The following is a 27,143-nucleotide window of genomic DNA, read 5'->3' on the forward strand; positions in this document are numbered from 1 at the left end:
TTTTTTTTTTTTTTGTTTCCACCTCTTTCTCTCCTTTTATATTGATATATCTTCTTTTTTTCCTTTTTTTTTTTTTTTTTCCTTTCCCTTTCCTCTCCCTTCTTCTTTGTTCTCATTTTTTTTTCCCCTTTTTATTTTTTTTTTTTTTCCTTTTTCCTCCTTTTTTTTTTCCTCCCCCCCTTCACTTTGTTATTTTTTTTTTTTTAAACTTTTTTTAAATTTTTTTTTTCCTCCTCTTTTTTTCCACTTTCCACTTTATACTTTGTAGTTTCCTCCCTTTTTTTTTTTTTTTGTGGCCACCTCAGTATTTTTCAAATATGTTTTTTGAATGGAAAGAATATTTTTTTCCTTTTTAGTTAGTGGATATCATCCTAGGGAGAGAGGATCTGTAGGACAAGGAAAAAAAGTAAATGGAATACCGGTGAGATTGTTCCATTTTTTGGCACAAGTTAGCGGAAATTTTTTGTTTGTTTTTGTTTTTTCTTACTAAGTCTCATATTCTACTAACTTGTGTCAAAAAATAAAATCTCACATGAACTCACCATACCCCTCACGGAATCCAAATGCGTAAACATTTTTAGACATTTATATTCCAGACTTCTTCTCACGCTTTAGGGCCCCTAAAAAGCCAGGGCAGTATAAATACCCCACATGTGACCCTATTTCGGAAAGAAGACACCCCAAGGTATTCGCTGAGGGGCATATTGAGTCCATGAAAGATTGAAATTTTTGTCCTAAGTTAGCGGAAAGTGAGACTTTGTGAGAAAAAAACCCAAAAAATCAATTTCCGCTAACTTATGCAAAAAATAAAAAAATTCTAGGAACTCGCCAGGCCCCTCATTGAATACCTTGGGGTGTCTTCTTTCCAAAGTGGGGTCACATGTGGGGTATTTATACTGCCCTGGCTTTTTAGGGGCCCGAAAGTGTGAGAAGAAGTCTGGGATCCAAATGTCTAAAAATGCCCTCCTAAAAGGAATTTGGGCCCCTTTGCGCATCTAGGCTGCAAAAAAGTGTCACACATCTGGTATCGCCGTACTCAGGAGAAGTTGGGGAATGTGTTTTGGGGTGTCATTTTACATATACCCATGCTGGGTGAGAAAAATATCTTGGTCAAATGCCAACTTTGTATAAAAAAATAGGAAAAGTTGTCTTTTGCCAAGATATTTCTCTCACCCAGCATGGGTATATGTAAAATGACACCCCAAAACACATTCCCCAACTTCTCCTGAGTACGGCAATACCAGATGTGTGACACTTTTTTGCAGCCAAGGTGGGCAAAGGGGCACATATTCCAAAGTGCACCTTTCGGATTTCACAGCCCATTTTTTACAGATTTTGATTGCAAGGTACTTCTTACACATTTGGGCCCCTAAATTGCCAGGGCAGTATAACTACGCCACAAGTGACCCCATTTTGGAAAGAAGACACCCCAAGGTATTCCGTGAGGGGCACGGCGAGTTCCTAGAATTTTTTATTTTTTGTCACAAGTTAGCGGAAAATGATGATTTTTCTTTTTTTTTCTTTTTTCCTTACAAAGTCTCATATTCCACTAACTTGCGACAAAAAATAAAAGATTCTAGGAACTCGCCATGCCCCTCACGGAATACCTTGGGGTGTCTTCTTTCCAAAATGGGGTCACTTGTGGCGTAGTTATACTGCCCTGGCAATTTAGGGGCCCAAATGTGTGAGAAGTACCTTGCAATCAAAATGTGTAAAAAATGGCCTGCAAAATCTGAAAGGTGCACTTTGGAATATGTGCCCCTTTGCCCACCTTGGCAGCAAAAAAGTGTGACACATCTGGTATCGCTGTACTCAGGAGAAGTTGGGGAATGTGTTTTGGGGTGCCATTTTACATATACCCATGCTGGATGAGAGAAATATCTTGGCAAAAGACAACTTTTCCCATTTTTTTATACAAAGTTGGCATTTGACCAAGATATTTTTCTCACCCAGCATGGGTATATGTAACATGACACCCCAAAACACATTCCCCAACTTCTCCTGAGTACGGCGATACCAGATGTGTGACACTTTTTTGCTGCCAAGGTGGGCAAAGGGGCACATATTCCAAAGTGCACCTTTTGGATTTCACCGGTCATTTTTTACACATTTTGATTGCAAAGTTCTTCTCACACATTTGGGCCCCTAAATTGCCAGGGCAGTATAACTACGCCACAAGTGACCCCATTTTGGAAAGAAGACACCCAAAGGTATTCCGTGAGGGGCATGGCGAGTTCCTAGACTTTTTTATTTTTTGTCGCAAGTTAGTGGAATATGAGACTTTGTAAGAAAAAAATATAAAAAAAATAAATCATCATCATTTTCCGCTAACTTGTGACAAAAAATAAAAAGTTCTATGAACTCACTATGCCCATCAGCGAATACCTTAGGGTGTCTACTTTCCGAAATGGGGTCATTTGTGGGGTTTTTCTACTGTTTGGGCATTGTAGATCCTCAGGAATCATGACAGGTGCTCAGAAAGTCAGAGCTGTTTCAAAAAGCGGAAATTCACATTTTTGTACCATAGTTTGTAAATGCTATAACTTTTACCCAAACCATTTTTTTTTTTGCCCAAACATTTTTTTTTATCAAAGACATGTAGAACAATAAATTTGGCGAAAAATTTATATATGGATGTCGTTTTTTTTGCAAAATTTTACAGCAGAAAGTGAAAAATGTCATTTTTTTGCAAAAAAATCGTTACATTTTGATTAATAACAAAAAAAGTAAAAATGTCAGCAGCAATAAAATACCACCAAATGAAAGCTCCATTAGTGAGAAGAAAAGGAGGTAAAATTCATTTGGGTGGTAAGTTGCATGACCGAGCGATAAACGGTGAAAGTAGTGTAGTGCAGAAGTGTAAAAAGTGCTCTGGTCATGAAGGGGGTTTCACCTAGCGGGGCTGAAGTGGTTAAACAAGGGAAACATCCCTTTCTGCGTGCCCCAATATAAGTCTGTACCAAACCCTTAGTAGGAATATCAGCCCTTACCAATTTATCTCGCAAATTGGCAGGGCGCCTATAAGATAAAAGAGGGGGTACAGAGAAAGCTTCAATCTGTGGCAAATTACTCTTCAGGATTGACCAATCTTTACGAATGATCTTAGCAACTGTTCCATTCTGTTCAGAATAGGTCAATATAATAGGAATCCAAACAACTTTATTGGATGTAACATCAGGTTTAGTCTGTTGTGGATACCTAACCTTGTCTAGATGTTTATGAATCACCCGAGAGGGATATCCTCTCTGTCTAAATTTACGCACCATCTGAGCATAAAGAGTAGGTAATTTATCAGGATCCTGCACTATCCTTTTGACCCTAAGTAGCTGGCTGTATGGCAATGAATAAATAGTGGATCTAGGGTGATAACTATTGTGTTACAATCCGTTGGTTTAGTAAAAATATCAGTAGATAGCTTGTTGCCCACAACTGAAACCATGGTATCCAAAAATTGTACTTGTGTATCAGAATGTGTCAGAGTAAATGAGATATCAGGATCCATTTGGTTAAAAAAAGAGATGATTACTCTTACCGGTAATTGGATTTTCCAATAGCCTCCACAATGGCACTCCAGGAGGGTGTCCCCGCCTCCCCAGGACAGGAAACAATGTAGAAGCTCAAGTTTTAAAGGCCCCCTCCCCTTACCTGCTTCAGTTAATGATATAGGACTCGGTTAGTTAGTTCAAGAACTGTATTGATATACTGAAAATATAACATAAGTAACCTAACACTCCCACAATAAATATACAACTTGGGTAGGGAATCCAGTGCCGTTGTGGAGGCTATTGGAAAATCCAATTACCGGTAAGAGTAATCGTCTCTTTACCCCGGCGCCTCCACAACGGCACTCCAGGAGGAATAATAGAGAAATAAACTCTAGGGTGGGACTACTGCAGATAAGACTTTTCTGCAATATGATAACTCATAATTTTGGAGTACATCTAATTTATAATGTTTAAAGAAAGTACTTGGATTTTTCCATGTAGCTGCTCTGCACATTTGTTCTACTGAGGCAGATGCGTTTTCTGCCCATGAGGCCGACACAGCTCTGGTAGAGTGTGCTTTGATCCCTTTAGGAGGGGACAAGCTTCTCTGCAGGTAGCAGAACTCGATGGTGTTCCGGATCCATCTGGATATAGTGCTCTTGCCTGCCGCTGATCCCTTGTGCTGGCCTTGATACTGAAGGAGGAGATGGTCCGATTTCCTGAATGCCGCTGAGACTTCCAGGACATCTTCTGACATCCAGATTATGGTATTTTCTCTCCAAGTCAGAGGCTGGATCTTCACAAAAGGATGGGAGTGACACCTCCTGTTGGCGATGGAATTTTGAGATCACCTTGGGTAGAAACATTGGGGTGTGTTTAAGAATAATACGGTCCTCTAACACTGTGAGATAGGGTGCTTTACAGGAAAAGGCCTGAATCTCGCCTTCCCTTTCGGCTGATGTTATCGCCAGCAGAAAGGCAGTCTTTAAGGTCAGAAGCTTAAGTGAGATCTCCTCTAAAGGCTCAAAGGGTGCTTCCATTAAAACCTCTAATACTAGATTCAGATCCCAAGGAGGAATGGTCGAATGAATAAATGGGCATTTCCTGAATGCTCCCTTTATGAATCTCTTTATTAATGGTAGGTCTGCCAGTTTCATGTCAAGGAAGCTACTTAATGCTGAGACTTGCACCTTTATGGTGTTGGGTTTGAGACCTTTATCAAGGCCTGGCTGTAAAAAGTCCAGTATGAGAGGAATATTAGCTTCCTGATTGTGATATATTCTGTCTCCTGCAAATCCTAGGAATGTTTCCCATGTTCTTCTGTAGATCCGTGAGGTAGAGACCTTTTTACTGCATAGCAGGATAGATATTATGGATTCTGATAGGCCTCTTTGCTGTAAGTGGACCCGTTCACTTTCCATGCTGTTAAGTGAAGATTTTCTACCTCTGGATGGAGTACCGGGCCCTGACGTAGTAGTCCCGGATATGACGGGAGAGACCAGAATTGACCTGCCGACAGATTGTAGAGGAGGGGAAACCAGGACCTTTTTGGCCAAAATGGAGCGATTAATATTAGTTGTGCTTTCTCTTCTATTATCTTTATTAACACCTTCGGAATTATACTGTACAGGGGAAATGCATACAGGAGATCTTTCGGCCATGGACAGGACAGGGCATCCATCATTAGTGGGTGATCCCTGCTGGAGAGGGAACCGAATAACTCGAGTTGTCTGTTCTTCTGATTTGCGAAGAGATCCACTTTTGGTAACCCCCATTTGAGAGATATTTGCTTGAACATGTTGGGATTAAGTGACCATTCTCCCACTTTTAGAACCTCTCTGCTGAGATAGTCTGCTATTCTGTGTATGGGAACATGGTAATATGCGTCCGAAATGTCTATAGTTACCATGTAGCAATTGCGGGATAGGAGATTCACTGTGGATCTGATCGATTCCATTTTGAATCTCTTGTAGGTCATGTATTTGTTTAGTTTTTTTTTTATTGATTATTAGTCCGAAGGATTTGTTGGGTTTTTGAATAAGTAATATGGGAGAATAAAACCCCTGCCTCTCCTGACCTCTTGGAACTGGAACAATTACTCCCTTTTTTAGGAGAGATGATATCTCTAGTTCTAAGGCTTGCTGACTTTCCGTTTTTTTAAATGGTTTGTTGATAGTGAAGTGCTCCGGAGGAGCTATATCGAATTCTAGCTTGTACCCCATAGATATGGTGTTTATAATCCAAGGGGCGGACGAGATCTTTTCCCAGGCCTTGGTGAACATTCTTAGCCTGCCACCTACTTGATGCCTGGCGTCATTGACCGGGCTTAGAGGTGGATTCGGGGGTTAAATAGGAACCCCCTCCCTATCCCTCTGGAGGACTGCCATCTACTGGTGTTGTCTTTCCTCTTCTGGTCCGGTCTATTTCTCCTTTGATTCCGAAAGGACCGAAACTGCTGATAGAATTTCGATTCTGAAGGAAACCATTTCTTTTTGTCTGACGCTTTCTCTAAAATGTCCTCAAGGACTGACCCAAACAGCTTATCCCCCTCACACAGAATGGCGCATAGCCTACTCTTTGAGCTGGCGTCACCGGACCAAGATCTAAGCCATACAGCTCTTCTTGTGGAATTGGAGAGGGCTGCAGATCTAGCCAAGAGCTTCACCAGATCTGTCGATGCGTCTGACAAAAAATTACAGGCCTGCTTTAGGGTAGGTATTGAGGCCAGGATCTCTTCCCTTGAAGTCCCCACTGCCAGGTGTTCTTCTAATTGATTTAGCCATACCGACAGGGACCTTGAAGTGCATGTAGCTGCTATACTGGGCCTAAGCATGGCTGTGTTTGTCTCCCATGTGCATTTTAATAGCCCCTCACATCAATTTTAGGCGTCTTGTCCCACAGAACTGAATCCTCCTCAGTAAATGGGTATTTCCTCTTAAAGAAGGCCGATATTAAATTATTTTTCTCAGGATCTTTCCATTCTTTTTTAATCAATGTTTTAATATTACTATGGACTGGAAAAACTTTCCTTTTCTTCTCCCCCAGCACCTGGAACATTTTGTCCTGCACGGACTGAGGCTCTTTAGTTTCTTCAATTTTCATTGTGGCCCTAATGGTCCTTAACAGCCTTTCGGTTTCTTCTGGGCTACAAAGGGGTCTCCCTGATTCCTCATCAGAGGATTCAGATTCCTCCAGGGATAATACCTCTCCCTCCTCAGAGTCAGGCTCCGGTTGATGGTCCGACACCTGAGATCTTTGCGAGGTGGAGGGCTGAGGAGAACACGGAGGGAGTCTAGTATCAATTGCTGATTTCACCTCCTCTTTAATCATATCACGGATTGATTCTAGAAGAGAGGGTGATTCCTCAGCGACTATCTTGTCCGTACACTTAGGACACAGTGATTTTTTTGATTTAGAGGGTAGGGATTTCTTGCACAATGTGCATCTTTTCTTAGATAAAGATTCCCCAGATCTTCTGGTGCTGGTGTCCTTGCCCTGGAAAGATAATATTTAAATCCTCGGGCTAGGGCTTGTAATAGGGCTACTCTAAACACCAGCACCACACCAGTCATGGAATAGCAGTGTGCTCTCCCCCCCCAACAGGGTCACAACATACAGGAAGGAGGCTTACCGGGCTCTGGGTGGCAGAATCCACAGGCTTACAGGTCTCAGGAGCTTCCACAGGAGCCGACATCTCACAGAAGTGAAGCAGGACTCCGAACTCCTCGCTTTCAGTTCTATATCCGCCAGTCCTCTGACGTCACCTGCCACCGGAAGTGACGCCGAGGACTGGCAACTTTAACTTCCGCCTGTGTGCGCGCGCATGCAGGCGTGATCCATCGTTCCTGCAGTAGGCCAGGGGACGGAGGCCCATGGCTGCCTTCTCCAGACGGACTTATGCCTAAGGTACAGGGCAGGTCTGTCAACCCCCAACCTCTGCACGTGCCTCCCGGATGGGGTAAGTTCTCCAGGCCGTGCGCGATAAACCCCCGCCATAGCAGGAGCGGCTTCCACGCGATCCCGAGGACAGGAAACAACAAAACTGAAGCAGGTAAGGGGAGGGGGTCTTTTAAACTTGAGCTTCTATGTTGTTTCCTGTCCTGGGGAGGCGGGGACACCCTCCTGGAGTGCCGTTGTGGAGGCGCCGGCCGGGAAAAAGTATGGAAGACATCGTCTATGTACCGCCACCACCCCAGTACATGACTGAAGTGGTGGGATACATAGACAAAGTCCTCCTCGAGGTCCGCCATGAAGACATTTGCGTACGTGGGCCCCACATTTGTCACCATGGCGGTCCCTCGAAACTGTAGAAAAAAACTGTCCATAAACAAAAAATTATTGTTCCTCAGTACCAGATGCAAAAGTTGGATAATAAAATCCTGACACTCCACAGAGTATCGGCTATCCACCAAACTCCTCCGGACTGCCGACACTCCCCTGGAATGATCAATAGAAGTATAAAGACTCGTGACGTCAAAAGAAGCCACAAGACAACCATCAGGTAATGTGATACCGGAGATCTTCTCAAAGAAATCCTCTGTATTCCTAATATAGGATCTGGCACTGATGGCATACGTACGAAGCACACGGTCCAAAAAAATGGAGATAATAGAAAAAATGTATCCAGTACCGGCAACAATAGGTCGACCTGGAGGGTCAACCATAGATTTATGAATTTTTGGAAACACGTAAATAACAGGTGTACGTGGATGTTGTATAACCAAAAAGGTATATAGTTCCTCATCAATAATGCCCCGACTTAAAGCAAAATCAAGGACCTTCTTGATGTGTCGAGCAATGTGAAATCTAGGATCACCCATCAATTCTCTATACACATTCTGATCACTCAGTTGTCTCCTGATCTCATGGATATACTTGGAGCTGTCCATGAAAACAACCGCACCCCCAAGCGCTCCGCTCTGCGTAGTCTCGCGATGATTGTACGAGCCATGAGGTTGGTCATGTGATCGATAATGTGGCTTGGATGACGTCTATTGACTTTGTTTGTTTGAGGTGTGGTTGCTAGGTTTCTGGACATGCAGAATCGTACTTAGAGGACGCGGATCTTGGCGCCGCATATCTGTCCCCGCTGTGTGAGTTTTCTTTTATCTATAACAGTTGTTGCTGACACTTAATGATGCACAGGTGATTTATTGTGTTCAATTTGCAAATTTTATATTGTATGTATGAATCATGTATGTCAATATTTTGCACATTTGCACATAATCATGAATACTGTAATTTTGCCACACATGTTACTACATAACTATTTTTTGGGGATTTTAACACTTTTTTATTATTGTATTATCGATTATCTGATTGTCATTTAATTTGCTGTTATGAGCCTTAGAGCCTTGGTGAGTGCACCCCGACGTGCGTTTCGCTCAGCTTTTTCAAAGGGCCATGCCTTTGAAAAAGCTAAGCGAAACGCGCAGCGCGGTGCGCTCACCAAGGCTCTAAGGTTGGTTCCCCATTACTTTCAGATTGGTGTTTTACATGCCTGTTGTGGTTACTTGTGTGTTGGATGGATGTGGCATATCTACTATATTTATTATTGTCTATTTGGTGTCCTTTATGTGACTATTTAATAAAATATTTTTGTCATTCATGTATATGTGTGTTCTTGTTATTGGATTTATTGAGTTTTGCGCTCACACATGATTTTCTCATTTTTGTTGAGGATTATTTCGGTTATAATCATTACAATATCGATACTCATGGATCAAGCGAAACCTGTTAAAATTCAAATACGGGAAAAGTATCGTGCGATTACACTTTAGACCTTGCGCTGTGACGACGTATTAAAATGTTGTCCCAGAGAGTTCACGGCGATCCGGATGTGTATACACATTATTACATAGCGCAAGCCAGTCATGGATGGCTTTCACGGCGCAGAATTCATGCACGGTTCTGGGCTTGCTGGGTTATTTTGGGGTCTATTCCATCTGGTCGTTCACCTATTCAAGAAAGGTGTGGATTGAATAAATAGACATACGCAAGGGCAGGTAGGCTCTGCAGTCATGCAAATTCGGAGAGAAACGCTGAAAAGAAAATACGGTCGCGATAACGTTGTTCTACCCCCTTTTATGAATAAAGTAGAATCGACTAAGAGACGTCGCCGCCACCAAACAAGAAGCTATTCACCAAGCGACATCTTCTAATTAACAGCTATGGCTTTTGTACATGACGCATCTGCCGAGCACACTAAATCAGAGTTGGATATCTTTCAAATACCGCCCACGCAAACAAGTATTGAAAAATTGCTTTATGTAGAGGTACAACCAATAGTGGCCATTGCCAACAATGCGCCTTTGGAGTTCTTTATCTCGGGCAGCTGTGAATATTATTACGACCTAAATAACACTCTGTTACACATCGTTTGCAGAATCATTAGCCCGGATAACACACCCATACCCGATGGATCCCACATCGCCCTTATTAACTACTCTATTGACAACCTTTTTAATCAATTGGACATAACGCTCGGCGACATATTGATTTCAAGAAGCGACAACCTTTATACGTATAGAGCGTATATAGAATCCCTAATCATAATTCAAATACTTTAGCGGCCCAATTTACAGCCGGCTTATTCTATAAAGATACTGCGGGGCATCATGATGACTGGGCTCTCGACGGCCGTAATGTCGGATTCGCCAAGAGAGCTCAGTATACGGCTCTCTCTAGAAGTGTAGAATTAATGGGACCCATTTACGCCAATATATTTAATCAGCCAAAGTTAATACTGAACGGCCTAGATCTAAAGATAAAGTTGACCAGAAACAAAGATTACTTCTGTCTTATGTCTGCCAAGGCAACCCATTTTGAGGTCCAAATACAGCACGCTTCGTTGTTTGTCAAAAGAGTTCAAATATCGCCCGCTGTGAGAATTGGACACAGTCGCGCCCTGTTAACCGCTAACGCAAAGTACTCGGTCGATCGCGCGTCGCTATATCTAACCATGAGAATCTTTTTCTGGGAAACATCCCAAACAGTAATACTAGCGTTTGTGGACAATGAATCATTTTCCGGGAACTTGCAAAGAAATCCTTTGTGCTTCAATCACTATAATGTGAATTATGCTGCCTTATATTTGGACGGACAACAGATACCAGAAAAACCTTTTAAACCTAATTTTCAAGGCGATTCGGTGTTCGTGAATATATGTCGCTAGTACATATTTTGGAGAAGCACAAGGCTGACAACACTTTATCCGTGGATCGGTCAGAATTTTTGAACCGGTGCACTTTATTAACTTTTGATTTGTTGCCGGATCAAGAACCTGGCAGACATCTGTCTCTAGTGCAAACTGAAAATATCAGAGCTGAAATTAGATTTGCTGAGCCAGTGCTAAACATGCCCACCGCATATTTAATGGTGTATTTCCGTGCGATATATTACCAAAAAATATAATTATTGACCGTCCAGCGGCCTATATTGTAAATACGGACAATTCGTATCAGCGGAGAAAGCACTGGATTTTAATTATATTATACCCGAATTACTTACCTTTTTTTTTTTTTTTTATAGTTATGGATTATCAGCCGCAAATTAAATATTTCCTGGTAAATTTATGACATTTTTATCTAAATATTCTAAGATTATAAAGTATCAGAACAGACAAATAAAGGACACCGCTAGTTCGGTCTGTGGCCATTATTGCATCTATATCTTACATTGTATCGCTAAAGGAATGTCTTTTGAAAATGTATTTGTCATGGTCATATTGTTTGACCGTGACGCGGTTGTTGTGCAGACTGGTTGCCGTTGGCAGCGTGTTGTTTCGGTTTGCACGTGCATTTCCCCTTTAGAGGTGAATCTCCCTGCGGTTTGGTGAGCTAAGAGTTAATCCTCTAGCTAGTGGGGATTTAGGTGTGTCCTGGGTGTGGCCACTATGTGGATATTACCTGTGGCTTCCTGACTGGAGTCAGTGGTACTCCAGCCTTGTTTGGTGATGGAGCTCTGCTCCTTTCCTTGGTGAACTTTCCCAGTCCTTTAGGGCCTCCTTGTTGAACATAAATTGTCTTCTTTTTGTATGCTCCTTATACCCTACCTCACTTGTTGTATGTTAGATGTGGGTTTATGTTCAGGGTGTGTTGTACGCCTTGATTGTTGTTACATGTCTGGCTTGTTGTTGGTGTTTGTCCCTGCATGTATGTAAGACATTTTCCCTGTGCGTTGTGTCTTCTGGAAGGGGGTTGGTTTCCCGGAGGGGTGAACCACTAGCCTGTATGCAGCGCTTCCACGCACCTTGCGGCATGGGGGTCCTGGCAAAGTCTGGTGTGCTGGATACCTGTGTGAATTGCTGGTACGGCATCCTGTTTGGTGTTAGGGTTCCTGTACGTTTGGATGGGTTCCAGTCGTGGAGACTTTGGCAGGTAAGTGTGTTGTCTTGTGTTCTTACCTGCCTAACTTCTTGCTGTGTATGGTCTCTCCTTTTCCCTGCTATTAGGTCTTTAGAGACTCTTGTTCTTCCGTGTTTTGGATGAACACGACGTCTCCCCCCTGCTCCTATCTGAGGGATTTTCAGGGCGACTCAGGGTCCCAGGTATCCAGGGTATGAGCCGCCCTACCATTGGGGTCCACTCATATGGTGAGGAGTTAGGGAGAGGATTAGGGACGCTATAGGAGGTGACCTGCTTCCGTTTTCCGGCTTCTTGGCCTAGCAGCTATCCTTTATCCCTTTACATTGTAGGGTTTCCCCCACTCCCAACAGTGATAGTATTGCAAATATTTACGAGTGATTTTAGAAGAAATGACAGTGCTGTATGTACCTTTGTAACAAAGCACATGAAACATATATGTATACATTACTGTAATTACGCACAAACATGTCTACCCTACTGAGTTATTGAAAAATGTACCATGATGCGTAGTAAATAAAGACATTTTGTTTAAATCACGTACGTCTTCTTTTATTAAACATAATCTCGTAATGAAGCAAATTTCCTAATGAGACAAAATGTTTTCACCTCTCTTAAATAACGTCTTAGGACATGTCCTAACATGTCATCATCATACCCTGACGCGCTTCGCAATTATGAGATAGATTGGATAGATAGCTTAGGTTTTTATAAGATTCCTAGAAGAGATTAATAAGAGGATTTTAATAGCCTGATAAAAAGATAGGCAAAGGTAGAGAAAGATCCCAGGAAGCGGATCGAAACGTTGCGGGTCTGGTGAATAAAGCCTTTTTTATTTTTATACGCCTTGGAGGTGCTGTGGAATTTTTTTGCTGATAAAAAGATAGATAGATGATAGATATATGTTTTGACAACTGTTTGCTATTGTTGCAGCTGCTCGTGCATTAGGCTTACTATTGCTGTGGGCTTTGACTTCCCGTAACACATGTACAAACATTGTAGACTTCTAAATTTGGTGCGTGTTTGTAAAAATTGATGACGGACGGCGTTAGAAGATAGATACAGTATGTGTTATTGACATCCGGGGAAGTTGGGTGCTGCAATTAACTATTGTTAATATTTATAAATGATACATATCGGTGTTAGATAGATATGTTGAATATCTGTGATAGATGCGGCTATAAAATAGGACAAAATGGGAAGACAGAATAGGCACTCGGGAAAGTTCGGTGCCACGGCTGGCGATCTTAAATAGCGGTTTAAGACATCTGAATTACTGACTGTACATCTTAAGACATGTCCGAACATTTCTTCAACGTGTTATCGGCACCCAGGAAAGTTGGGTGCTGCAATTAGCTATTGTTAATATTTATAAATGCTACATATCTGCGTTAGATGCAGTGATCAAATATTTTGCTTATATCACATACGCCTTAGATTTTATTAATACAAGCTTAATATCTTTTTTTTTTTAAGATATTAAAACTTAATTGAAGTACTGACATAATATCAGATCTAACAGAATGAGGGGCATTGAATTGGCGGTGTTTACGCGTGGTTTGGGGCAGTATTTAGGCGTGGTTTGGGAGGGACTTGGAGGATTTGTGGATAGAATGGGCGGGGAAAAGGGCAAGTTGACCTGTCACTTTTAGCTTGACGAAACCTATAGAGGCTATCTACTTACACACACAGTGGCATGCAAAAGTTTTGGCACCCCTTGTCATGATTACTGTTACTATGTGAACAGTTAAGCAAGTTGAAGATGAAATGATCTCAAAAAGGCATAAAATTAATGATGACGCATTCCCTTTGTATTTTAAGCAAAATAAAAAATGTATTTTAATCTTTTACATTTTCAATATAAAGGGAAAAGCATCTGAATCAAATGTTTGGGCACCCTGCATGGTAAAACCTTTTGCTTGGGCAAAATTAGAGTTTGAAATGTACCAGTAATTGAGAAATGGCAATTAACAAGAACAATGGCGGTCAAGCGAATGTCTGGAAGACTAAGAGAAATTTCAGAGACAGCTGCTCATAGGATTGCTAGAAAGGCACATCAAAAACCCCTGTTTATTGAAAAAGACCTTCAGGAAGATTTAGCAGAATCTGGAGTTGTGGTACATTGTTCTACTGTTCAGGGACACCTACACAAATATAGCCCTCATTGAAGAGTCAGCGTTAGAAGGTTGCAAAAGAACATCTTAACAAGCTTGATGTATTTTGGAAACCAGTACAGTGGATTGATGAGGTTAAAATAGAATTCTTTAGTTAAAATAAGCAAGGGTATTTTGGGAATAAAAAGGGCACAGATTTTCATGAAAAGAACAACTCTCCAACCATTAAAAAGAACCTGTTGTAGTGGTAGTGACACAAAAATCTTCGCTTTTGACAATGCAATTTTGTAGTAGGGGTCTTGTACAATATCCCCATGCAGTTTTCAAGCCACATAAACATTTTTTCAACTCAATAAAGGTACTTATATTCCACTTTTAGTAATGGGTTAAAGCACATGTAAAGTCTCTCATAAGGCACATAGGATTTTGATCCTTTTTGCATAAGGGACAGGGGATTTAGATCCTGTTCACACAAGTGAGTTACGCTAGGCCGATGGAGGTAGTAGTAGTTTATTAATAGTTCTGTAGAGCTCCCTGGGCCAGCGTGCATTGAATGGAAGGACAGCACCAGTCCCTTCGGGGCACACTCTGTTGTTCAGGGAAACTCACCAGATGGAGGTTGAGGTGCCCTTGGTGGTGTGGTTTTTAAGGTGCTGTGTAGGCAGGGTCCCTGGTGTTCAGGACGCCAGCACTGTAAGGTGCAATGAGGGATAGTGACGAATAAGGAGAGAGTCAGAAGTTGCTGAACAAACTGAAACTTTACTCGAGCAATTGCTTTGAGGTAGTTATTATCGAGTAGTAGTAGAGCCTTGGTATAAAATAAGATGGCAGAGCTGCAAATCCCAACAACAGGCTTGGTAGGGCTGGTTTAAACAGGCTTTGGTTTGGCTTGTATGAGAGAAATACTTTCCTTAGCTGTGGCCTCCCTCCAATAAACCAGGCTTTAGGTACTTGGACCTTGTTCAGAACTTTGCAACCAACAGGATGGTCTCCCTAGCAGCAGGCATCAGTCTTCTGCTCCGTTCTTTGGACAAGTAGCCTTAACACATAAAAGTCCACTTCGCTACTGGCTGTACAGTGGATTTACAGAAAGGATCCAGTAACCTTGGCCTTGATTCCCTCTCTATATTGCCCTACTAGAGAGTACCCAAGGGGCATATATCAGCAGAAACATGCTACACTTCTCCCTTCTCCTCCACTAACCTCTCATCTCACTTCCTGTGACTGACCTGTTCCTTATATGTGATGTTATGGCACCACCTAATGGTGACTGAAGGGTAGTGCAGGTTACCAGCCTGTTGTAAGGAATTTGCAGCTATTAGAGACAAAATTGACACTAGCATGACATGACATTATAAAAGGTTTAGGGGCCCATTTCTAGCATGGAGAGGGACACTGCATTGTCACCATGAAAATGCAATGTATGGTACAGACAGAATGTCCTAGAGCTAGAAGAGCCGAGCAGATTGGTATATAGTCTCATGAGAAAACATTTAATATAACCCGTAGTTTATTCATTTATATCCGTGCTCATTCTGGGAGGGGGTCCTATCAGTGACTGACAGCCTTTCCTCTATAAAAGTGCAAGTAGAAAGTGCTGTCAAACACATGCTAGTGTCAACCTTCTCCACTTCAAAGGCCAGAATGAGCAGGAGCTCAAATGAATGAAATACAAGTTTTACTGAATCTTTTCTCACAAACCTATATATCAATTTGCTCAGCTCCTCCTGCTCTATAACATGCTGCCTGCCGCTCAGACACCCTGTTCAGTGTGATAGGTTAACTTTAAGTATGTGGATGGATCCATCATGCTTTGGGATTGTGTTGGCCCTTGTCAAAGTGGTTGTTGACCGGGCAGATATGATGAAATCATCACTTGTGCCATAACACAATCTTCTTTCCTGTGGTTTCTTTCAGCGCTAATTTTACATCTTTGTTTCTTAAAGTGTAAATCAGAGGATTTAGCATTGGGGTTATAATACTGTAGAACAAGGTGGCCATTTTATCTTGGCTCAAAACATGAATCTTCCCGGGTCTCAAATAGATGAATAAAGTAGTGCCATAAAATAATGCCACCACAATAACATGTGACACACAAGTGGAAAAGGCTTTTCTCTTTCCGCTACTTGTACGAATCTTCATTATGCTGGAAATTATTTTGATGTACGTAAAAAAGATGACAGAAAACGGGATGCCTGTTATCATTATAGCACAAAAGAAAAGGACGGTCTTATTAAGAGATGTATCTGCACAAGCCAGCTCTAGCAATGCAGGAACCTCACAGAAAAAATGGTCTACTACATTCACCCCACAAAAAGGTAGTTGTAATGTATACACTAAGTTTATTACTGAGTTTATTACACCTCCAACCCAAGAGGCAGCCGCCATCTTAATGCATAAGGCGGGATGCATGATATTAGTGTAATGTAAGGGGCTGCATATAGCCACATACCGGTCATAGGCCATTGATAGCAACAAGTAACACTCTGTCCCTCCTAGAGTCATATGGATGAACATTTGGGTTACACAGCCATTATGAGATATGGATTTCTTCACTGATAGGAAGTTTATGAGCATTTTGGGAACAACACTTGATGTATACCAGATGTCCAAAAAGGAGAGATTTCTCAAAAAGAAGTACATTGGAGTGTGGAGTCGAGGGTTTGTACTACTGATCCAAATAATTACTATGTTACCAATTAGAGAAATAACGTAACATGTAAGGAATACAATAAATAGCAATATCTGCAGGTCCTGTCTGCTGGTTAGTCCCAGTAGGATGAACTCGACCACCGTGGTGAAATTCCCTGTGACCATTTCACAAGCTGATGTTGAATATTATATCGTAGACACGATGCTGCAATGACAAAGGTTTACAATTCTATTACCTAAAATAACACATTCAAAAAGTTATTAGGAAAATCTGTTTAATAATGGGAGCGGACTGCCACAACTTATTCAACTGAGGAGAATCAGCAGCGACATTTGAAAGATGAGTCTATTCATTAAAATTGTGTCTGCTGGAAAGAGGTTATCTGCTCCATCTTTTGGATGATCAACCACATGTGACCACTGTAGACTGATACATGATGATCATAAAAGAGGTAGAAGACATAAAAGACAAGTAGTGTTTTCATTTAAAGACCTATGGTTTCAGTCATTCACATTGAATTCTAGACCCATTCTATTTGGGGGTGCCTATAACTGTCTGATAAAGAACTGTTACGGTTACCGCTAGAGATGAACGAAGCTAGCTTTAAAACTTGAAACTGAACTCTGCTTCTGTTCAGAGGTACCAGTCAGAACCAAAGCCGAGTTTGGTTTCAAGCTTTAAGCTTTAACCCCTTCAGGACCCTGGGATTTAAATTTTTTTTTTTTTGTTTTTCACTCTGCCTTCCCATAGTCCGAACTTTTTTACTTTTCCATCCACATGTATGGCACCATTTACGGTTGCATACCATGTAGTAGGGAGCGGAATAAAAATTCCAAATGAGGTAGAATTGGGAAAAAAATGCAATTCAGATTTTTTTTTACACTGTACACTACGCGGTATAATTGGCTTATAATCTTCATTCTCCAGGTAAGTACGGTTCCAACGATACCACACTTGAATAATTTTTCAGTTTTAATACTGAAAAAAGAAAATTAAAACCTTTGAGTAGAGTTGAGCGAACACCGCAAAAGGTTCGAGTTCGGGACCCGAACTTGACCCCGAACCCTATTGAAGTCAATGGGGACCCGAACTTTTAAGCACTAAAATGGCTGTAAAAATGTAATGGAAAGGGCTAGAGGGCTGCAAATGGCATCAAAATGTGGATAGGGAAATGATTTTAAATAACATAAAATACGTAAAAATAAAAAATAATAATCTTGATCTAGGAGGACGAGGTCCATATGGAGTAGGAGGTTGAGGAGGCAGTGGATATGGCGGTGTAGGTGGAAGCAGCGGTGGAGGAGGAGGTAGCCTACACTGCTTTTTGGCTTTAAATTTATTTGTATTTTTTTAAATTAGGGTATACCCTAAAACATTGGGAAATATAACCTGTGCTAACCCCCTCAAGTCGTGCTAAACACACGTTCAGACAATACACTGGCTGCAGGGCAGGCCTGCACCTCTAAGGCATAAAGGGCAAGCTCAGGCCATGTGCCCAATTTGGAGACCCGGAAGTTGAAGGGGCAGACCCATCATTCAGTACGTGTAGGCGTGTGCACACATACTGCTCCACCATGTCACACGTCCCCGTGATGTCCACGATCCAATTGGATATCTTCTCTATCAACTTTCGATGTTCTTTTCTGCGCCTACCATGGTGATTACGGGTGGCGTGGAATCAGGGTTCCACCCCGGAGAGGGAGCGTGAGAAAGAGAGACCACATCCAAGGGAGATCAGTGGATGAAATTTTATTGTGATCGAGCGGAAATGTGGGAGAAGCTATTAAAACAGAAGAATTGAAGGAAAGGAGGGGGCGCCTGGCAATTACCCACTCCCGACTCGGGGAGGTAGTGACGATAAATAACAATACAGGACTCTTAAGATGCCCTGTTATTGGAATGATTAATTATAAATTACAGGGAATGCCGCTTTGTTAATTCTAGATAACTTCTGCCTGATCGCACGTCCCTGTGACGTCCACTATCTATTTGGATATCTTCTCTATCAACTTTCAATGTTCTTTTCTGAGCCTACCATGTTGATCACTGTTATCGGCAAATCAGGGTTTCACACCAGAGAGGGAGCGTAAGAAAGGGAGACCTCATCCAAGGGAGGGCAATGGCTGCAATGGGATGAAGCAGAAATGTGGGAAAAACTATTAAAGCAGAAGGATCGATGGAAAGGGCCCATTAAAGACGAATTTTAGAAATTAAAGTCCCTGTCACCTATGCAGAGAAGGGGTTTTTAATTTCCAGAAATGGGTTAAATGTCACCCACCAATGGAACAGGATGAGCCAGAGACCTTTCTTGGTTTTTGAGGTGTCTACTCCTCTGCGGCTCGTGCTTTACATTTAGATGCGTGTCTTGTCATCAGCACATTGTCTGATGAACTGCCACGCCAGGATACTCTTTGGAGCTGGCTTTGGTGTGCTCGGTCCCTTGGTGCGGTGGGCAGTAGCAGGTGTACTGTCTAGGGGACGGCCGCTCCGCTTTTGCACCCTGCTCCCTCTTCTGCTGTGCTGGTGGCTCTGTGCGACCACCGCCTCTTCCTCTGAACTACACATGTCACTCGCATGACCTTGATTCCATGTGGGGTCGAGGACCTCAGCGTCCTCCACATCATCTTCCATCCAGTCTTCACCCCTGCCCTCCTTGTCGGTCTGCACACTTTCGAAAGCCCCAGCAGTTGGCACCTGTGTTTCGTCATCATCTGAGACGTGCTGCGATGGTCCTCCCATGTGCTCATCTTGAAACATAAGTGGTTGGGCATCGGTGCACTTAATGTCTTCCACTTATGGGGCAGGGCTAGGTGGATGGCCCTGGGAAACCCTGCTAACAGAGTCATCAAAAAGCAGAAGAGACTGCTGCATGACTTGGGGCTCAGTCTGCTTGGCTGATTTGCAAGGGGGTGAGGTGAAAGACTGATCGAGATCGGCTGCAGGTGCCAACTCTGATCTTTCAGCAGGAGACTGGGTGGGAGACAATGTGAAGGAACTGGAGGCACTGTCAGCAACCCAATCTACTATCGCCTGTACTTGTTCTGGCCTCACCATTTGTAGAGCCTCATTAGGCCCGACCAAATACCGCTGCAGGTTCTGTCGCCTACTTGCACCTGAGGAAGGTGTTTCACTTGTGCGTGTAGCTGGCACAGATCGACCACGTCCTCTCCCTGCAACAGGAGCTCCACCAGCAGCACCACGACCGGGGCCACGTCCCTTATTTGACGCTCTCCTCATATTTCTCAAATTTAGGATCTTGCCCTAAATGGGTGCTTTATTAATAGCAGAATAGAACCACAGTATGTAAAGGGTGTATCTCACACGTACAGATGCAAACTAGGCCGCAATTAAAGATTTTTGCCCAAAATGGGTGTTATACTAATAGAAGAATAGACCCACAGTATCTAAATGGTGTATTTAACAATGACATATGCAGCAAAGGCTGCAAAATTTAGTTTTTTGCCCAAAATGGGTGTTTTTCTGATAGCAGAATAGAACCACAGTATCTAAAGGGTGTATCTCACACGTACAGATGTAGACTAGGCCGCAATTAAAGATATTTGCCCAAAATGGGTGTTTTACTAGTAGCAGAATAGAACCACATTATCTAAATGGTGTATCTCACAATGACATATGCAGCAAAGGCTGCAAAATTACGTTTTTTGCCCAAAATGGGTGTTTTTCTAATAGCAGAATAGAACCACAGTATCTAAAGTGTGTATCTCACATGTACAGATATAGACAATGCCACAATGAAAAAATTTTGCTCAAAATTGGTGTTTTATTAATAGCAGAATAGAATCACAGTATGTAAAGGGTGTTTCTCACACGTAGAGATCCTGACTAGACCGCAATTATAGATTACCGCCTAAAAGGGGTGTTTTATTAATAGCAGAATAGAACCACAGTATCTAAAGTGTGTATCTCACACGTACAGATGCAGACTAGGCCACAATTAAAGATTTTTGCCCAAAAGGGATGTTTTTCTAATAGCAGAATAGAACTACACTATCTAAAGGGTGTATCTCACTCGTACAGATGTAGACTAGGCCGCAATTAAAGAATTTTGCTCAAACTGGGTGTTTTATTAATAGCAGAATAGAACCACAGTATGTAAAGGGTGTATCTCACACATACAGATCCAGACTAGGCCGCAATTAAGGATTTCCACCTAAAAGGGGTGTTTTATTAATAGCAGAATAGAACCACATATATGCAGAAAAGGCTGCAAAATTACTTTTTTTGCGCAAAATTTTGTTTTATTAATAGTAGAATAGAACCACAGTATCTAATGGGTGTATTTCACAATGACATATGCACCAAATTTTTTGCCTAAAATGGGTGTTTTTTATGGTTCAATAAGATTTTATTATCTTTTATATTTATAGAAGAAACATCACAGATTAAAATGGGTGTTTTTTTTTTATACAATCCGGATTCCCAAAAAGTTGGGACACTAAACAAATTGTGAATAAAAACTGAATGCAATGATGTGGCGATGGCAAATGTCAATACGTTATTTGCAATAGAACGTAGATGACAGATCAAACGTTTAATCCGAGTAAATGTATCATTTTAAAGGAAAAATACATTAATTCAAATTTTCACGGTGTCAACAAATCCCAAAAAAGTTGGGACAAGTAGCAATAAGAGGCTGGAAAAAGTAAATTTGAGCATAACGAAGAGCTGGAAGACCAATTAACACGAATTAGGTCAATTGGCAACATGATTGGGTATAAAAAGAGCTTCTCAGAGTGGCAGTGTCTCTCAGAAGCCAAGATGGGTAGAGGATCACCAATTCCCACAATGTTGCGCAGAAAGATAGTGGCGCAATATCAGAAAGGTGTTACTCAGCGAAAAATTGCAAAGACTTTGCATCTATCATCATCAACTGTGCATAACATCATACAAAGATTCAGAGAATCTGGAACAATCTCTGTGCGTAAGGGTCAAGGCCGTAAAACCATACTGGATGCCCGTGATCTCCGGGCCCTTAAACGAACTGCACCACAAACAGGAATGCTACTGTAAAGGAAATCACAGAATGGGCTCAGGAATACTTCCAGAAACCATTGTCAGTGAACACAATCCACCGTGCCATCCGCCGTTGCCAGCTGAAACTCTACAGTGCAAAGAAGAAGCCATTTCTAAGCACGATCCACAAGCTCAGGCGTTTTCACTGGGCCAGGGATCATTTAAAATGGAGTGTGGCAAAATGGAAGACTGTTCTGTGGTCAGACGAGTCACGATTCGAAGTTCTTTTTGGAAATCTGGGACGCCATGTCATCCGGACCAAAGAGGACAAGGACAACCCAAGTTGTTATCAACGCTCAGTTCAGAAGCCTGCATCTCTGATGGTATGGGGTTGCATGAGTGCGTGTGGCATGGGCAGCTTGCATGTCTGGAAAGGCACCATCAATGCAGAAAAATATATTCAGGTTCTAGAAAAACATATGCTCCCATCCAGACGTCATCTCTTTCAGGGAAGACCCTGCATTTTTCAACAAGATAATGCCAGACCACATTCTGCATCAATCACAACATCATGGCTGCGTAGGAGAAGGATCCGGGTACTGAAATGGCCAGTCTGCAGTCCAGATCTTTCACCTATAGAGAACATTTGGCGCATCATAAAGAGGAAGGTGCAACAAAGAAGGCCCAAGACGATTGAACAGTTAGAGGCCTGTATTAGACAAGACTGGGAGAGCATTCCTATTTCTAAACTTGAGAAACTGGTCTCCTCGGTCCCCAGACGTCTGTTGGGTGTTGTAAGAAGAAGGGGAGATGCCATACAGTGGTGAAAATGGCCTTGTCCCAACTTTTTGGGGATTTGTTGACACCATGAAATTCTGATTCAACATATTTTTCCCTTTAAAATGGTACATTTTCTCAGTTTAAACTTTTGTTCCGTGATTTATGTTCTATTCTGAATAAAATATTAGAAGTTGGCACCTCCACATCATTGCATTCAGTTTTTATTTACGATTTGTATAGTGTCCCAACTTTTTTGGAATCCGGTTTGTAACAGAATATGACAGCAGTATATAACACTTGAATTTGACACGTGCAGATGCAGCAAGTGCTGTAAAATTGTGTATTTTTCCCAAAAAGGATGTTTTTTAAAACCCAGAAAATTATAGCTGTATTTCTAGCTTAAAGTGCGCACTGACTAATGCGGCAGAGGCCCAAAATGAAGGTTATTGCCAAAAATTGGTGTTTTTTCAAAGCCCAAAAATTATTTAAGTATTTTAAACTTGTTTTTAACAATAACAGATGCAACAAGGGCTGCAATATTAAGTATTTTACCCAAAAAAGGGTCTTTTTTTTACTACAGAGTATGACAGCTGTATATAACGCTTGAATTTCACACGTGAAGATGCAGCATGGGCTGTAAAATTGTGTATTTTGCCCAAAAAGGGTGTTTTTTAAAACCCAGAAAATTATAGCTGTATTTCTTGCTTAAATTGCGCACTGACTAATGCGGCAGAGGCCCAAAATGAAGGTTATTGCCAAAAATTTGTGTTTTTTCAAAGCCCAAAAATTATTTAAGTATTTTAAACTTGTTTTTAACAATAACAGATGCAACAAGGGCTGCAATATTAAGTATTTTGCCCAAAAAAGAGTGTTTTTTTTACTACAGAGTATGACAGCTGTATATAACACTTGAATTTCACACGTGCAGATGCAGCAAGGGCTGTAAAATTGTGTATTTTGCCCAAAAAGGGTGTTTTTTAAAACCCAGAAAATTATAACTCTATTTCTAGCTTAAATTGCACACTGACTAATGCTGCAATGGCACCAGATGTAGGATATTGCCAAAAAAGTGTGTTTAAAAAAATAAATAATTATTATTGCAGTATTTCAAGCTTGGATTTGAATGTCACAAAAGCTCAGATGCAGTGCTGGTGCAGTGAGCTTGTATAAAATGTCCGCCGCCGCCGCCCACCTAACTAACAGATGGATAAAAGTTATTTTTCTCTGTCACTGTGCTCAGGGCAGGGTAAAAAGATTGTTCACTGCACCAGCACAACTAAATCTATGTAGATCGCTGAGTTCAATTGGAGTTCTGAATAAAGATTCTGTCCTATTCTCTCCCTCACAGCAGCAGCATCATCCTATCCCTACACTAAGCACAGCAGAGTGACGTGCAGCAGCTACGTGACTCCAGCTTATATAGAGGCTGGGTCACATGCTGCACTGGTCAATCACAGCCATGCCATTAGTAGGCATGGCTGTAATGGCTTCTAAAGTCACACAGTTAAACGCTTGTTGATTGGCTGCTCTGCAGCCTTTCAAAAAGTGCCAAGAAATCGCCAAACACCCAACCCAAACTTTTACTGAAATGTTCAGGTTCGGGTCCGGGGTCCAAAAATCCTAAAGTTCGGTACGAACCCAAACTTTTTTTTATAACCATATTCTGACCCCTATAATTTTTTTGTAGCTATGTGTTCGGGGGTCTGTGAGGGCTCACTTTTTTGCGGGACGATCTATTCTTCTCAGTAATACAAATTCTAAGTGTGTGTGACTTTTTGATAAATTTTTATAAAAAAATTATTGGGTAGTTGAAGTGACAAAAAATTGCCATATGCATAAAAAAAATTAATTTGCCATATGCCATTAATATTGTTATATTTTAATAGTATGGGCATTTTCGCATGTGGCGATGCCCATGTTTATTTTTTTTATTGGTAAGTATTTATTAAGTATTTTTATTTTCATTTTAAGGAAAGGGGGTGATATAAACTTTTAGTTTTTTTTTATTTTGTTTTATATTTGTAAAAACTTTTTTTTACTTTTTTTAAGTCACCTTGGGTGACAATAACTGGCAATCATTCGATTGCCCATAGTATTCAGTGATGGCTAAATAGCCATCATTGAAGACTTCAATTGCACTCTGCCACTAGGTATTGATATATAATTCTAATTGACTCGGAAGTCGGCTTGGGGCTTCAGTCAATTAGATTATAGTAACATGTCCCCTGATCTCAGCTGGGGAATGCTGTTACCGGACTGGAAGCGCGCGACTTCCGGTTCCGGTCTGTGCAGATTCCGTGGTCACTTTCGATGACGGCATCTGAAAGGTAAGATGTATGCGATCAGCCTTATGGCTGATCGCATACATGTGTCGCGGGTCTCTGCTATTTAAATTAGCAGAGACCCCGCAGCTAAGGTGCCCACTGTTTAGCGATCGGACCCATGATGTACAGCTACGTCATGGATCCTTAAGGGGTTAAAGGGGTTTTTCTCTTTAAAAATCAATTACCAAAGTTATTTAACGAAGTCTCTCGCAGCTTCGTGGATAACTAACTTCGGCTTATCGGAGCCCATACATTCTAATACTGTACAGAGACGGATCTCTGTACAGTATTATTCCGAAGTTATGAACTATGCCAGTGATGCCCAACCTACAGCCCGCGGGCTAAATGCGGCCCGCGAAGCCGTGTCATGCGGCCCGCGCAGTGACCGGACTTTATCAGCGCAGGGCGCGCTGTGAATGGCACAGGCAGCAAAGCGATGCTGCCTGTGCCTGCAATCTCTCTGCCCAGCGCTGTAATATCGCACAGGCGCACTGGCGCACTGGCAGAGGCATCGAAGTGCGCATGCACCGTCTTCCTGGCCTCCTCCAGTGCGCCTGTGCGAGACTACGGCGCTTCTCTTCAATTTCACAGAGGCAAGTGCAGTGAATAAATTAGCTAGGAAGCGGCTCTGGGTGGGGGGGTTATCTGTGGAGGACACTGAAGGGGGGGATCTGTGGAGGACATTGAAGGGGGGAATCTGTGGAGGACACTGAAGAGGGGGATCTGTGGAGGATACTGAAGAGGGGGATCTGTGGAGGACACTGAAGGGGGGAGATGTGGAGGACACTGAAGGGGGGGATCTGTGGAGGACACTGAAGGGGGGGATCTGTGGAGGACACTGAAGGGGGGGATCTGTGGAGGACACTTAGGGGGATGTTGGGGTGGGAGGTCCTGGAGGGGTGTTTGGGTGGGAGCTCTGGAAGGGGTGGGAGGTCCGATAGGTATGTGGGGGTGGGAGATCCAGGAGGGGGGTGCCCATATTTTTTTTTGCTATGGGGCCCAGTCATTTCTAGCTACGCCCCTGATTGGTAAGATTGGGCAGGCACTGGAGCGATAGAGCACCCTGCTGTAGGAGAAGCCGGCGGGAGATGAAAGGAGGAGGGGCCTGCTCCTGGTGGTGTCGGGCACACGGCGCAAGCATGGAGGTGGAGGATCTGACTGAAGCTTAAAGACCAGACATCAAGGTAGACCTGCATAAGAAGCTGACAGCGCAGTATGCGATGTATACATGTGTGTAATGTATGTAGTGCAGTGTGTGATCATCACATACTGCACTACATACATTACACACATGTATACATCACATGCCCCTCACAGTAATAATGCCAAGATATGTGCCCTCTTCACAGTAGTAATGCTCACACATGCCCCCTCACAGTAGTTATGCCCAGATATGTGCCCCTCACAGCAATAATGCCAAGATATGTGCCCTCTTCACAGATGTAATGCTCACACATGCCCCCTCACAGTAGTTATGCCCAGATATGTTTCCCCTCACAGTAGTTATGCCCAGATATGTGTCCTCTTCACAGTAGTTATGCCCTAATATGTGCCCCCTCACAGTAGTTATACCCTGATATGTGCCCTCTTCACAGTAGTAATGCTAATTCGTGCCCCCTCACAGTAGTTATGCCCTGATATGTACCCTCCTCACAGCTCACAGTAGTTATACCCTGATATGTGCCCTCCTCACAGTAGTTATACCCTGATATGTGCCCTCCTCACAGTAGTTATGCCCAGATATGTGCCCCCTCACAGTAGTTATGCCAGATATGTGCCCTCTTCACAGTAGTAATGCTCACACGTGCCCCCTCACAGCGTTTGCATTTCTTTCTGGCAAAGCTACCTGGTTCCGGCCCTGAAAATTTATACCAAGTCTAGTGCGAAAAATGGTTGGGCACCACTGAACTAAGCGATTTTGGATACAAACATCCAAAGCTCGCTTCGCTCATCACTAGTTACAGCCTTCCATGTTTTTTATTGTAAGACTTCTTAAAAGGTGTTTGCTGGCTCACATCTTTCACATAGCCGCACAACAAGGAATTCTGGAATATTGGTTAGAGACATACAAATTACTTTATGTCCCTAATGGCCAATCACATATTCAGAGCTGCATGTGCTTTGCACAAATACAACCTAAAAAGTACACAGCCATTTATTCTGACTTCTGTACAACTGTTTCTAGCTTATCAGGCTTCATCAGTGGGCCTATTCCTGGGTATGACAGCTCCTCCTGTTCTCCCACCTATCGTACGGCCAGTCTCCTTCAGTTCAAGCTTAACCCTTTCATTGAGTACAAAGAAAAAACCCAGGAGGCAGCACTAGAGACTTGTACAGATGCAGCTACAGGACCGAGAATATCTCCCATTATGGTGCTGCCACACATATTTTGTTTAAAGCCTGTAAAATATCCGTACACTTTTTACAAATGTTTTTTGGAAGTGACCATT

General features: G+C 42.3%; 1 protein-coding gene across 1 annotated transcript; it reads right to left on the reverse strand.

Moving 5' to 3' along the window:
* Nucleotides 1–15,834: 15,834 nt before the first annotated feature.
* LOC122925710 (putative olfactory receptor 2B8) lies at nucleotides 15,835–16,779 on the reverse strand. The gene has a single exon (XM_044277055.1). The coding sequence runs from the start codon at nucleotides 16,777–16,779 to the stop codon at nucleotides 15,835–15,837; it is 945 nt and encodes a 314-aa protein (XP_044132990.1).
* Between the last annotated feature and the right edge of the window lie 10,364 nt (nucleotides 16,780–27,143).

This window comes from Bufo gargarizans, chromosome 2 (genome assembly GCF_014858855.1).
Source record: "Bufo gargarizans isolate SCDJY-AF-19 chromosome 2, ASM1485885v1, whole genome shotgun sequence".
Taxonomy (NCBI): Eukaryota; Metazoa; Chordata; class Amphibia; order Anura; family Bufonidae; genus Bufo; species Bufo gargarizans.